The 16,046-nt window shown below is 43.4% G+C and overlaps 1 protein-coding gene across 1 annotated transcript in view; it reads right to left on the reverse strand.

Moving 5' to 3' along the window:
* Positions 1-16,046, reverse strand: part of LOC146080913 (collagen alpha-4(VI) chain-like) — a 212,229-nt gene that overhangs the window by 91,828 nt on the left and 104,355 nt on the right. The window contains exon 20 of the mRNA XM_083188615.1: positions 14,448-14,510. Coding sequence (XP_083044741.1) covers positions 14,448-14,510 — 63 coding nt within the window. The remainder of the gene's footprint in view (positions 1-14,447; positions 14,511-16,046) is intronic.

Below are 16,046 nucleotides of genomic sequence, written 5' to 3' on the forward strand. Positions count from 1 at the left end.
GGTCCCCCCTCCTAAGCATAACCAGCCCCGGGCTCATTGAGCCGGACCTGGTTCCAAAAATACGGGGGGACAAAAAGCATAGGGGTCCCCCGTATTTCTGAAACCAGCCCCGGACTCTTGGACCGGTCCTGGTTCCAAAAATACGGGGGACAAAAAATCTGGGGTCCCCCGTATTTTGAAACCAGCACCGGGCTCCAACAGCCCGCGGTGTCATGCCACAGCCGGGGGACACTTTTTATACAAGGTCCCCCGGCCATAACATGAGCACCGTGGCTGGTCAGCCTTGGACGGGGTACCTGGAGGAGTGGGGACCCCCCCAATAAAGGGGTCCCCCCAGGCTTCACCCGTCCAGGGCTGAAGCCCGGGGCTGTCACCGGCGTCCGTGGCCAGTGGACGCCGGCCTGATAGGGTTAAATCCATCATACATATCATTACATTGCTTTTTACCGGCGAACTACAAGTGCCAGCAGACCTCCCCCGCATGCTGGGACTTGGAGAACCACAAGTCCCAGCATGCGGGGCATTAATGGGCCCACTGGGACTTGTAGTCCACCTGTAAAAAGAATGTTTATTAAAAACACACACACAGAGAAGTAAAAGTTTATTACACACACACACCTCACTTTTACACCAGCGTTACTTACCATTCCTGGATCCAGCGCTGGTCTGGCTGCTTTACAGCCGGCTCCCCCCGAACTGACAGGCAGCGGGGAGAACCGGCTTTCTCCGTTGCTTCTAACAGCTTCTGTAGCGCTGTCCGAGTGCTACAGAGGCTGAGAGCGTGATTGGCTGAGCTACAGTATGCGTCTCCATGGAGACGCATAGCTCAGCCAATCAGGACCGTATTTTTGGAACCAGGACCGGTCCAAGAGTCCGGGGCTGGTTTCAGAAATACGGGGGACCCCTATGCTTTTTGTCCCCCCGTATTTTTGGAACCAGGTCCGGCTCAATGAGCCCGGGGCTGGTTATGCTTAGGAGGGGGGACCCCACGCCGTTTTTTTTTGATAAAAACACTTTTACACATTTTTATTAACAGAACCATGCACAGATCTCAATGATCTGTGCATGGTTCTGTCAAATTCGCCTGTCAGAACCTGGGGTGAGATTTAATAGGATGAGAGATTCAGAAAGTGAGAGATTTTGTAAGAAATCTCCAGTTTTTTTTAAAGCGGCAATCATTTACACTGCAAAACCAGTTTGATTTTTAAGTGTAAATGATTGCCGCTTTATAAAAACTGGAGATTTCTTACAAAATCTCTCACTTTCTGAATCTCTCATCCTATTAAATCTCACCCCTGGTCTATTTTTTTTGCGATTTTTGGTAACATTTACCAAAAATCGCACCCTATTACATTTGCGAGTTGTATACTTTATAATGGGAAAACATCTGGATGCGAATTGAAATGTGACTAAAAATCGCACTTCTTTTCAACCTATTAAATGTGCGATTTTCGGAAAATGTGCGATTTCGGCCGTTTTTGACCAAAAATCGCACATGTCTAAAAAATCGCACCCTATTACATTTCGCCCGAAATATCTGACTGGGAAGAGCAATTAACAGGCTTTGATGGGGACCACTACTTTGAAGTCAGATATCTCTGGTTCCCAAGGGCCGATTTTTTAATTTCTTGTACCCATGGCAAGAGGGGACCCTCAGCTTTAAGCCTAGGGTCCTGTGTGTGTGGGGGGGGGGTTTCTGGGTACTCAGAAACCCCCCTGCGTGCGCTACTGGGCATCCCGAATGCAATTGGTATGCCTGAAACCTTAAGCATTAGGCCATGGGGAGGGGGTAGTTTGGTTTAAACACTAGAGGAAAATGGGTTGGGTTAGGCTTTGCGCAGGGAGGGTTAGAGTTAGGAACTTAAATTGGTTGTTTGAGTTAGAAACTAAGTAGAAAACATAAAAATTGCAAATGTAAAATGGTGCAATTTATCAAATTGCACCCTGTACATTACCAAAAATAACAAAAAATAATATACCAGGACCAGACTGGTAAGTTTGACAGCACCATGCACAGATCTGTGCAAGGTTCTGTCCAAAAAAGTGTGTAAATGTGAAAAAAAAATTAAATACCCCCAACCCCCCCCCCGCGGACAAAAAGCTTCATTAGCCAGTGTTGTCATGCCACAGCCAGGTCACGCTTTTTACACAAGGTCCCCTAGCTGAAACATGAAACCCTGGCCGGTCAGCCCTGGACGGGGTACCTGGGGGACTGGGGATCCCCCCAATAAAGGGAACCCCAGGCTTAACCCTTCCAGGGCTAGAGCTCAGAGCTGTCCCTGGCACCCCTGGGTGGTGGATACCTGGCTTATTATTTTGTGGTTAAAAATGGAAATAAAAGTTAACATTGGTTTGTTCTGTGAAACAACAAGTCCCAGCAAGCCTCAACAGCATGCAGGAACTTGGAGAACTACAAGTCCCAGCATGCGGAGCATTAAAGGTCCCACTGGCACAACCCAATGTTAAATTGTATTTCTATTTTTAGCCACAAAATAATCAGCCCGCATCCACTGCCCACGGGTGGCAGGGACAGCTACAGGCTTTAGGCCTGGAAGAGTTAAGCCTGGGGGGAATACTTCCCTGGGGGAACCCCATTCCTCCAGGTACCCTATCCAAGGTCCATAGTGTTCATGTTTTGGACAGGGGACCATGTATAAAAAATGTCCCCTGTCTGTGGCATGACAACGCTAGCTGTTGGAGCCTGATTATGGTTCTAAAATATGGAGGGACCCCATCACTTTTTCCCTCAGTATTTCGGAAACCAGGACCAACCTGGAGCTGGTTATGCGCAGGGGGAGGGGTGGGGCTGCGACACTCCATGCTGTTTTTTATTTTATTTTACCAAAAAAATGTACACTCCCATTACTATAAATTTGCACATTCCAGTTACTAAAAAATCGCACCTTTATGTTACTAAAAAAATCGCAAGTGATTTCTGATTTTGTATAAAAATTCAGTCCGACACTGGTTATGAGCCCAGCAAATCAGAGCCGAGTGAATTGATATTAACCCCTTCCTGACAGAGCCTGTTTTTGCCTTCCTGACAGAGCCCTTTTTTTCAATTCTGACATGTCTCACTTAAGTGGGGATAACTTTTTTTTGCTTTTACTTATCCCAGTGATTTTGAGATTGTTTTTTCGTGACACATTGTACTTCAAGTTAGTGGTAAATTTTCGTCGATACAGTCTGTGTTTTTTTGTGAAAAATACCAAAATATCGTGAAAAAATGGAAAATTTTGCGATTTGCAAAATGTTAAATTTTCTGCTTGTGAGACAAATAATCTTACCACTCAAAATAGTGAATAACTAACATAGACCATATGTCTACTTTATGTTGACATCATTATTTCAACTTCCTTTTAATTTTTTGGGACACTAGGAGGCTTACAATATGAATAGCAAATTCTCAAATTTTCAAGAAAATTTCAAACACTGATTTTTTTAGGGACCAGTTCAGTTCTGATGTGACTTTGAGGGACTTGTATGTGAGACACCCCCATAAATGATGCCATTTCAAAAACTGCACCCCTCACAGTATTCAAAACAGCATTTTGGAAGTTTGTTAACCCTTTAGGTGTTTCACAGGAATTAAAACAAAGTGTAGGTGAAATTTCAAAATTTCTTTTTTTTTGCAGATTTGCAATTTTAATACATTTTTCTAAGGAACACAGTACATTTTACTAGAGAAATGTGACTAAAAATTGATTCCCCCAATTCTTTTGTTTTCATAAATATCCTATATGTGGCCCTAGTGTGCACGGTGACCAAACCACAGGCTTCATAATAGAAGGAGCACCTACTTGATTTTGGAGCCTCCTTTTTATGAGATTATTTTTTAGGCACCATGTAGGTTTCTAGGCACCATAACATGCTAAAAGTTAGGAACCCCCCCACAAGTGACCCCATTTTGCAAACTACACCCCTCAGGGAATTCAGCTAGGGGTATAGTGTACATTTCAAACCCCCAGAAGTTTCACCAATTGTGGTACAACTGGGCAGTGAAAATGAAAAATTATTTTTTTTACACAAAAATGCAGTTCTGGCTCCAAATTTGTCATTTTCAGAAGGTATGAAGGAGAAAAAGCACCCCAAAATCTGTGCCCCAATTTCTCCCGAGTACGGCAATGCCTCACATGTGACCAAAAAATACCAGTTGGGTGCATGGCAGGACTCAAAAGGGAAGGAGTGATTTTTGGATTTTGCAGCTCAGATTCTGGTGGAATTTTGGTGGGTGCTATGTCGCATTAGCAAGACCCCCCAAGCACCAATACAGTGGAACCCCCCCACAAGTCACCCCATTTTGCAAACTACACCCCTCAGGGAATTCATCTAGGGGTATAGTGTACATTTCAAACCCCCAGGGGTTTCACCAATTTTGATACAAGTGGGCAGTGAAAATGAAAAATTACATTTTTTTACACAAAAATGCAGTTCTGGCTCAAAATTTTTCATTTTCAGAAGGTATGAAGGAGAAAAAGCACCCCAAAATCTGTGCCCCAATTTCTCCCGAGTACGGCAATGCCTCACATGTGACCAAAAAATACCAGTTGGGTGCATGGCAGGACTCAGAAGGGAAGGAGTGATTTTTGGATTTTGCAGCACAGATTCTGGTGGAATGAATGGTGGGTGCTATGTTGCACCAATACAGTGGAACCCCCCCACAAGTCACCCCATTTTGCAAACTACACCCCTCAGGGAATTCATCTAGGGGTATAGTGTACATTTCAAACCCCCAGGGGTTTCACCAATTTTGATACAAGTGGGCAGTGAAAATGAAAAATTACATTTTTTTACACAAAAATGCAGTTCTGGCTCACAATTTTTCATTTTCAGAAGGTATGAAGGAGAAAAAGCACCCCAAAATATGTGCCCCAATTTCTTCCGAGTACGGCAATGCCTCACATGTGACCAAAAAATACCAGTTGGGTGCATGGCAGGACTCAGAACGGAAGGAGTGATTTTTGGATTTTGCGGCTCAGATTCTGGTGGAATTTTGGTGGGTGCTATGTCGCATTAGCAAGACCCCCCAAGCACCAATACAGTGGAACCCCCCCACAAGTCACCCCATTTTGAAAACTACACCCCTCAGGGAATTCATCTAGGGGTATAGTGTACATTTAAAACCCCCAGGGGTTTCACCAATTTTGATACAAGTGGGCAGTGAAAAAGAAAAATTACATTTTTTACACAAAAATGCAGTTCTGGCTCAAAATTTTTCATTTTCAGAAGGTATGAAGGAGAAAAAGCACCCCAAAATCTGTGCCCCAATTTCTCCCGAGTACGGCAATGCCTCACATGTGACCAAAAAATACCAGTTGGGTGCATGGCAGGACTCAGAAGGGAAGGAGTGATTTTTGGATTTTGCAGCTCAGATTCTGGTGGAATTTTGGTGGGTGCTATGTCGCATTAGCAAGACCCCCCAAGCACCAATACAGTGGAACCCCCCCACAAGTCACCCCATTTTGAAAACTACACCCCTCAGGGAATTCATCTAGGGGTATAGTGTACATTTCAAACCCCCAGGGGTTTCACCAATTTTGATACAAGTGGGCAGTGAAAATGAAAAATTACATTTTTTTACACAAAAATGCAGTTCTGGCTCAAAATTTTTCATTTTCAGAAGGTATGAAGGAGAAAAAGCACCCCAAAATCTGTGCCCCAATATCTCCCGAGTACGGCAATGCCTCACATGTGACCAAAAAATACCAGTTGGGTGCATGGCAGGACTCAGAACGGAAGGAGTGATTTTTGGATTTTGCAGCACACATTCTGGTGGAATGAATGGTGGGTGCTATGTTGCACCAATACAGTGGAACCCCCCCACAAGTCACCCCATTTTGCAAAGTACACCCCTCAGGGAATTCATCTAGGGGTATAGTGTACATTTCAAACCCCCAGGGGTTTCACCAATTTTGATACAAGTGGGCAGTGAAAATGAAAAATTACATTTTTTTACACAAAAATGCAGTTCTGGCTCACAATTTTTCATTTTCAGAAGGTATGAAGGAGAAAAAGCACCCCAAAATCTGTGCCCCAATTTCTCCCGAGTACGGCAATGCCTCACATGTGACCAAAAAATACCAGTTGGGTGCATGGCAGGACTCAAAAGGGAAGGAGTGATTTTTGGATTTTGCAGCTCAGATTCTGGTGGAATTTTGGTGGGTGCTATGTCGCATTAGCAAGACCCCCCAAGCACCAATACAGTGGAACCCCCCCACAAGTCACCCCATTTTGCAAACTACACCCCTCAGGGAATTCATCTAGGGGTATAGTGTACATTTCAAACCCCCAGGGGTTTCACCAATTTTGATACAAGTGGGCAGTGAACATGAAAAATTACATTTTTTACACAAAAATGCAGTTCTGGCTCAAAATTTTTCATTTTCAGAAGATATGAAGGAGAAAAAGCACCCCAAAATCTGTGCCCCAATTTCTCCCGAGTACGGCAATGCCTCACATGTGACCAAAAAATACCAGTTGGGTGCATGGCAGGACTCAAAAGGGAAGGAGTGATTTTTGGATTTTGCAGCTCAGATTCTGGTGGAATTTTGGTGGGTGCTATGTCGCATTAGCAAGACCCCCCAAGCACCAATACAGTAGAACCCCCCCACAAGTGACCCCATTTTGCAAACTACACCCCTCAGGGAATTCATCTAGGGGTATAGTGTACATTTAAAACCCCCAGGGGTTTCACCAATTTTGATACAAGTGGGCAGTGAAAAAGAAAAATTACATTTTTTACACAAAAATGCAGTTCTGGCTCAAAATTTTTCATTTTCAGAAGGTATGAAGGAGAAAAAGCACCCCAAAATCTGTGCCCCAATTTCTCCCGAGTACGGCAATGCCTCACATGTGACCAAAAAATACCAGTTGGGTGCATGGCAGGACTCAGAAGGGAAGGAGTGATTTTTGGATTTTGCAGCACAGATTCTGGTGGAATGAATGGTGGGTGCTATGTTGCACCAATACAGTGGAACCCCCCCACAAGTCACCCCATTTTGCAAAGTACACCCCTCAGGGAATTCATCTAGGGGTATAGTGTACATTTCAAACCCCCAGGGGTTTCACCAATTTTGATACAAGTGGGCAGTGAAAATGAAAAATTACATTTTTTTACACAAAAATGCAGTTCTGGCTCAAAATATTTCATTTTCACAAGGAATGAAGGAGACAAAGCACCCCAAAATCTGTGCCCCAATTTCTCCCGAGTACGGCAATGCCTCATGTGTGACCAAAAAGTGGCAGGACTCAGAAGGGAAGGAGTGATATTTGGAGTTTGCAGCACAAATTCTGGTGGAATTTTGGTGGGTGCTATGTCGCATTAGCAAGACCCCCCAAGCACCAATACAGTGGAACCCCCCCACAAGTCACCCCATTTTGAAAACTACACCCCTCAGGGAATTCATCTAGGGGTATAGTGTACATTTAAAACCCCCAGGGGTTTCACCAATTTTGATACAAGTGGGCAGTGAAAAAGAAAAATTACATTTTTTACACAAAAATGCAGTTCTGGCTCAAAATTTTTCATTTTCAGAAGGTATGAAGGAGAAAAAGCACCCCAAAATCTGTGCCCCAATATCTCCCGAGTACGGCAATGCCTCACATGTGACCAAAAAATACCAGTTGGGTGCATGGCAGGACTCAGAAGGGAAGGAGTGATTTTTGGATTTTGCGGCTCAGATTCTGGTGGAATGAATGGTGGGTGCTATGTGGCATTAGCAAGACCCCCGAAGCACGGTGAAATTATGAACCTAATATTCCATAGATGTGTGGTATAATTTAAAACACTCCTTTATACATAGGCCGGGTTTGTCGGGGCAAGTGTCACACTGGAAAATAGTTTGCTTTCTTATTCCCTTTTTATAGCAAACTTTGCACCTTTTTTGTGTCCTGCCCTTTTTTCCAGTGGAGGGGATTTCATCAGGAAAATGCTGCCCTGGTACAATACGGGGGCCAGTACTAGAAGTACTGGGGCCCTCTGCCTGCTGGTTCCCAAATATTAGGCCCTTTATGACTTCCTCTTGAAAGTGCATAAATGTCCCCCTCTGGCCGGTAGAACGGAATAGCACGTAAGCGTTATACAGTGCCATCTGGATGATATACACGGCCACCTTCTTGTACCAGATTTTTGTTTTCCGCAGGGCACTGTACGGCTTCAGTACCTGATCTGAAAGATCCACTCCGCCCATGTACCTATTGTAATCCAGGATACAATTAGGTTTTGAGGTGTGGGTACTGGTACCTCGTACAGGGACGGAGGTGGTACTGTCTCCGTGAATTGTTGTCAGTATAAGGACATCCCTCTTGTCCTTATATTTGACCAACAACATATTTTCGGTGCATATTCCCCTGCTTTCACCCCTTCTCATTACTTGGGCAATGTGCGTTTTTGGGAGGCCTCTTTGGTTCTTGCGCACAGTACCGCAAGCTGCTGTACCTCTTGAACCAAGGGCCTTAAACAGGGGGATGCTAGTGTAAAAGTTATCCACATAGAGGTGATAACCTTTATCCAGGAAGGGGTGCACTAAATCCCAGACAATTTTCCCACTAACACCTACGAGGGAGGGGGGGCATTCTGGCGGTTGAATTCTTGAATCCTTCCCTTCATAAACCCTAAACCTGTGGGTGTACCCTGAGGTGCTTTCACACAGCTTATACATTTTTATGCCATACCTTGCCCTCTTACTGGGAAGGTACTGGCGGAATTTAACCCTTCCTTTAAAATGTATAAGGGACTCGTCGATACAAATAAATTTTTCAGGGATGTACACCTCTTCAAATTTGGCACTGAAATGATCAATGACCGGCCTGACTTTGAATAGCCGGTCAAAGGTGGGATCATCTCTGGGTGGGCACTGTGCATTATCGGTGTAATGTATGAATTTAAGAATTGTCTCAAATCGAGTCCGGGGCATGGCCATACGGTAAAATGGAGTACTGTACAGAACATCTGTACTCCAATATTGCCTAATTTCTGGCTTTTTTACTATGCCCATATGAAACACCAGACCCCAAAACGTCATCATCTCTACTGCATCTACAGGGGTCCACCTAGCAAATGATGACGTGGGGTTTTGAGCAATAAACTGCTGGGCATATAAATTAGTTTGGTCCACCATTAAATTTATAAAATCATCAGAGAAAAATAATTTGAAAAAGTCAATTTCTCTGAGACCTGTGGAATCAAATTGGATTCCTGGCATGCCCAAAAACTCAGGAACCTGGGGCTCAAAATTGTCTGGTGGTGGGGTCCATACTAGATCAATTATTGGGGGGGGGAATCTCAGCTGATCTACGGGGGCGTCTTTGAGGGGGTCCCTCATCAGCAGAGGAGGAAGAGGAGCTTAAGGCAAATCCTTCAAATTCCCCGCTTGCATCACTGCCTGTGTCAGAGTCAGAAGCAAGCATGGCATATGCCTCCTCCACTGAATACATTCTCCTGGATGATTGGGAGGACATTTGGGAGGACATTTGGGAGGACATTTGGGATGCCATTTTTATTTTTGTGTTACCGGTAGTGAAATGTTTCAACACGTGTATAGTGTAGGGGGGGGGCACAAACTTTATTTCAATCCGGGTGGTATGTATTGTGTAGTGTGTATGTGGTGCAGAAAAAAAAAAAAATGCTTTATACCAATAAAAAAAAAAAAATGAAGGGGTTAAAAAAAAAAAAAATGAAGGGGTTAAAAAAAAAAAAAAAGGGGTTAAAAAAAAAAAAGGTCCTGCGCCAAAAATTGAGCACAGATGTTGGTCAGTAACGTCTGTCACTGAACAGCGCTCAAAGGCAACAGGAATTTGATCAAAAAAAAAAAAAAAATAGATCAACCCTGTGCCGAAAAAGATGATCAGTGATGTACGTCACTGATCAGCGCACAGCGGCCACAGGACACCCACAAAATCACAGTGTGTGTAAAAAAAAAAATTAAAAAAATACCCCACAGCACACACACAAAAAAAAAAGGTGATCAGTGATGCGACACTGATTACCAGTGAGGTGCAGCAGGTGCACAACCTTTGGTGCAACTGACAGGTATATATAAAAAAAAAAAAACCTCTGTACCCCCAAAAAAGTTGCTGATCACCTCAGATATAGTGATCAGCACAAAAGGCGGGGACAGCAGACACAAAATTTAGCACTCTCTATCACTATCTCTCTCTATCTCTCTATCTCTCACTATCTAACACTCTATGACACTGCAGCAGCAGCACTCACAGGTATATCTATATATAAAAAAAAACCTGCGCCCCCAAAAAGTTACTGATCAGTTAATTTATACTGATCAGCACAAAAGGAGGGGGCAGCAGTCAGTTATATAAAAAATATATAGCACAATCTGTCACTATCTCTCTCTATCTCTCTCTATCTCTCTCTCTCTATCTCTCTCTATCTCTCTATAACTATCACACTGCAGCAGCACAAAATATAGCACTCTGTCAGTAGGCCTCTCTCTCTATCTCTCTCTCTCTATCTCTCTCTCTCTATCTATAACTATATCACACTGCAGCAGCACAAAATATAGCACTCTCTGACACTATCTCTCTCTCTATCTCTCTCTATCTCTCTCTATCTCTCTCTATCTCTCTCTCTCTATCTCTCTCTATCTCTCTCTATCTATCTCTATCTATCTCTCTATCTATCTCTATCTATCTCTCTATCTATCTAGCTAATACCTAATACAGTGCAGCAGCACAATATCACAGTATGGCACAATTATTGCACAGGATCCAGGAAGTAATCAGCAGCGATCAGGTAAGTATTGCAGCAAGTATTTCTGGTCAGTATGGCGGCAGGGGGGTACGGTGACCGCACTGCACGCTTTCCAGACCGGAATGGCGTCTGCAGTGCAGTCACCGTTAGTTTAAATCTCCCTCCTTGGCTGTGATTGGTCCGTCGGTCCGACGGACCAATCACGGCCTTTGGGGGCGGGCGGGGTGAGGTGGGGTGACACCAGTGTCACCCTTACACCCCGCGGTGATTGGTGCTGTACTTTACAGCACCAATCACCTCTGATCCCGTGTCACCGGCGAACGTTATTCGCCGGTGACACAGGAAAACGCTGTGAATGGCTGTTCACACTGAACAGCCAATCACAGCGATCGCCGACGGGGGGGCGGCATCGCAGCCCCCCCGGGGCATGCACGGACATGTCTGCTGTCAGGGACAGCAGACATGTTGAAACTGTCACCGCGTCTATAGACGCGGTGACAGTTTAAATCCATGACGTACATTTACGCCATGTGTCGGGAAGTGCTTCCCGACCATGACGTAAATGTACGTCAAATGTCGGGAAGGGGTTAATATGCATAGCTGCAAGGAGCAGGCAATGGGGGAACTTACAGATCATGGTGATGGCGGTGTGTATTATGGTACAATTTCTATTTATTTTGGTTGTTACATAAAACTGACTAATATTTAATCATCGTAAACATAATGAAAGCAGTAGTGAGCATCCACATTTATTATAGTACAGCTTTCATTGTTTAGACTGAACTGGATAAATTTTACATGTTTCTTTTTTATTGCATTAACTAATTTATTACTGGTACACTACTTACATCCTAGAAAAATACAGTTACCGCTAACTCAGGATTGTTATGGAATAACATTGTACAATTTCTGTTACCAATGTGTGATTTATATTTCCAATTGTAAATTTCTAAAATGCATTTTATTTCCACCAGTTTTTAAGTGTGATTTTTTACTTTTATTTCTTTAGTCATAAAAGCAAACCTATGTACAATTACTTTCTGTTGTTTTCTTAATAATCCAAGCAGAAACCTCAGGCAACCATAGGCGTGCGCACGGGGGGTACCAGGGGTGCACAGGCACCCCCTAATGACCCCCCACACGATTGCTGACGTTGCCGTCCTTATTCTTTTTTTTAAAACTAAAGTCCAGCGCTTACCGCTGGTGCAGTGCACCGGGCCCAAGGGGTTGAAGGGACCCGGTGCTGCCGTCCGCCCGGCATGCCGAAATTCCTTTTTTTTTTATGTGCGCTGCCGCCACTGAGCAACCCGCCGGTGGTAGCGCCGGAGCGGGTGATTTGTAAAGATACTCGGCTCCGGCACCGGTGGGCTGCCGCTGTATCACTGCCCCTAAGGAAAATGGCCGCTGGCTGGGAGGAGGGCTGCTGCGCATGCCCAGCCACAGCAGCTTCTCCTCCCATGGGCCTTTGCGGAGTCTGTCTGACTCCAGGAATTAAGTCACACCACCCTCCTTCTCCCGTCCCACCATTGCAGAGCTAGGGGCACTTCTTGAAAAGTAAGTACATGCATGCACATGGCATGTATTAATACTGTACACTATATGTACACCATGTTTATATATATATATATATATATATATATATGATATATATACATATATCATATATATATATATAGTATACACATACATGTGTGCGTATATATAAGTATTAATATATATATATGAAGAAAGAAATGGGAGGAGGCGCGCATGTGAGTATAAAATATGACAAGTTTTACTAATCCATAAAAGCTCACGTACACAGAAGTTTAAGATAAACAGCTTATTCGTCACCAGCGTCCAAAAATTTCGGTACACTCAGGTTCCCCAGCATGGATATAGCAGCATACAGAGCAGCGTGGATATCAGCTCAACTTCACCGCGGGATCAGACCACCGGTTCACGTCAGACAGGAACACCCTCAACGCGTTTCGTCACGCTGGACTTCGTCAGGAGGCGACAAAGTCCAGCGTGACGAAACGCGTTGAGGGTGTTCCTGTCTGACGAATAAGCTGTTTATCTTAAACTTCTGTGTACGTGAGCTTTTATGGATTAGTAAAACTTGTCATATTTTATACTCATATGCGCGCCTCCTCCCATTTCTTTCTTCACATGTGCACAAATCTTTGAGGTTGGAGATAGCCTCTACTGTGGAAGAAAGGCAGCGCCACAAGTAGGAATTTCCAAAAAAAGTGACCACTCACTTTAAAAGAGTGACCGAGCGCTCTTCAGATTATTGGTTGTATTAATATATATATATGTTACATTAAGGGGAGGGGGGCATGGCTGAAGCATCTTCAATTATAATAGGGGGGGGGGCGCATATAAAACTTCAGGGACTGCAGGTTACAGAAACATTTAATGTTAATAATGTGTAGTGGCCATTAAGGTGTGCAGCATAAAGTGTACTGAGCATTAAAGTGTGCAACATAATATGTTATGGGCATTACGGTGAGTGACATAATATGTAATGGGCAATACTGTGTGTGGCATAATATATCATGGGCATTATGGTGTGCGGTATAATGTGTCATTTACATTACGGTGTCTGACAATGTGTAATGGGCATCATGTGTGTCAAAGAATGTGTAATGAGCATCATGGTGTGTGACAAAATGTGTAGTGAGCATCACGATGAGAGGCATAATTTGTGTGAAGTGTAATGGGCATCATGGTGTGAGGCGTAATGGGCATCACAGTGTGCGGTGTAATGTGTAATGGGCATCAAAGTGTGAGGCGCAATGTGTAATGGGCATCACAGTGTGAGGCATAACGGTTAGTGGTCATCACGGTGTGTGGTGTAATGTGTAATGGGCATTATGGTGTGTGGCGCAATGTGTAATGGGAATTACAGTGTACATATTTGCAGTGCTTTCGGCACGCATTGTCCCTGTTTCTAATGTGTGTGTGTGTGTGTGTGTGGGGGGGGGGGGGATTTATAAATAAGTCACCTTCTATTTACAGTAGTTTGCATTGATGTCCAGTAGGCAGTGATGGACACGCCCAGTAGGCAGTGATGGACACGCCCAGTAGTCGGAGATGGACACGCCCCTCCAATGGTGCACCCCCTAAGAAAATGGGCTGCGCACGCCTATGCAGGCAACAATATAGCGCATTAAACTTTTCTGACCGACAGTAATAATACTAAAGCCGGGTACACGCTGGCCAATAATGTATACCGGACATTCAACTGAACTGTACAGGTGTCTGTACTGCCCAAAATACTTAAAGACAGAGAATCTCTATTAGAAAACTAAGATTTTTACACATGGCAGCTGTCAGCAGAGGCTGACATACATCTTGCTGTAAAGGTACCAATTACAAGGTAAATCTATTCCAGAAAAACTACTGTAAGTAAAACATAGGATTGAGATACAGTACATATTGGGCCAAATTTGTCTTGAGTTGTAGTGTAGCGAAGTTTCGCAAAAACGGCAACTCTTGGCAGACATGCCTGCGTTGTCCTGACCACACCCACAAAATGTTTCGCTGCCCCCAAAATGCTGCATCACTAACCACTGCCACTGCGGTGGCATTTTAGGAATTTCAGGGATCGTGCACACATGCTCCGTTGTGTGCACATGTGCAGATAAGCACAAAATCGACGATTAACGATTTTTGGTAATTTTCGCATGAAGCAGAATCAGGCTTAATGTACTAAGATTTGCTTACTCTATTGGAAAAATATTAAAATACTTACATGGTCTCCTCTAAGGCCGAGTTCACCCTTTTCACCTGATTCCCCACGAGGTCCTTTTTGCCCCTAATATTGTGTGAAACAAATGACTAAAGTTAAAACATACAGAACCAAAAAGAGTCACAGTTATATAAACTTATATAGCTCATGTGTTATATGTGAACCAGTTTTTCTCCATCATATTTCTGTGTTATGTTGCTGTAATGCTGATTCTGTATACACAAACTACATCTGAGTTCTTGTCCAAAGAATCCTCAGTGGCCTACTTATGATGTGAAAAAAAGTCAACTCCCAGGGTGAGATTTAATAGGATGAGAGATTCAGAAAGTGAGAGATTTTGTGAGAATTCTCCAGTTTTTTTAAAGCCGCAATCATTTGCACTTCAAAATCAGACTGGTTTTGCCATGTAAATGATTGCCGCTTTAAAAAAACTGGAGATTTCTTACCAAATCTCTCACTTTCTGAATCTCTCATCCTATTAAATCTCACCCCCAGTGTTTAAGGTGGAGATTTGGCTCATCTCCACATCCCTCAATTTAAGGAGAGATCAAGGATGAAATTTAATAGGATGAGAGATTCAGAAAGTGAGAGATTTGGCAAGAAATCTCCAGGTTTTTTAAATCATTTACACTCCAAAATCAAACTGGTTTTGCCGTGTAAAGGATTGCCGCTTTAAAAAAACTAGAGATATTTTACCAAATCTCTCACTTTATGAATCTCTCATCCTATTACATTTCACCCCATACATTAATTTGAAGGTAAAATATTTTGGGACCTAAGGAAATAGTAATATTGTTCAAGTTATGCTTCTAACTATTTCCACCAGGGTCTAATAAACATTTGCATGTGTGGACAATAACGATTCATTGTAATGGTACCATACATCTGGCAAGTCTTGCAGAAATTCCCCACTCTGTCTATGCCTTGGTCAGGGAAATCATACATCCTGGAAATCCTCAATACACTGATGTTGACCAACAAATACACAGAATCGTCAGGTTTGAGATATTTAACATGTATGAATCTGTATGCAGCGAGAAGGTAGAAAACGCATCCAATTATAACTGACACTATAGCTGATCTTCAGCAACTCAAAGGTAGGAGAAACCTCACATATTTTGTTGGGAAACAAAGGCTTAATAAGGTGCCATTATGGGGTGGTAGGACATATGTAATGCCTGGTGATTACTTTATTAATTAATGGAAAGCAGGATGGCAGAGCTCTTCCCCAATACTTTACTCCTTGATATTTATGTAATGTAGAGGTTGCTGCCTGGTGATCACACTAATCAACAGGCAATAACTTCTATAACAGCATACGTCTCAAATGATGTGCCCACCTCTCCAACTGGCCCATCCTCTATATTACTTTATCTCTTCTCTGTCATAGCACAGGCACTGGCAGTCCCAGTTTTTCTCACACATCATCCATAGTGAAGGGGTTAAAGGAGGAAGATAATCACAAATATCACCTGCATAAATGAAAGATATGCAGAACAGCACTGTTCCCATGGACCGTTGTTAGAGTGGCAATATTACCCAGCTTTGATAACTTCCACTTTTTGGGTACTGGTCCTGATAACTAATACCATTGTCAGATAT

The sequence above is a fragment of the Crinia signifera genome, chromosome 5 (assembly GCF_055691185.1).
Source record: "Crinia signifera chromosome 5, ASM5569118v1, whole genome shotgun sequence".
NCBI classification, from domain to species: Eukaryota; Metazoa; Chordata; class Amphibia; order Anura; family Myobatrachidae; genus Crinia; species Crinia signifera.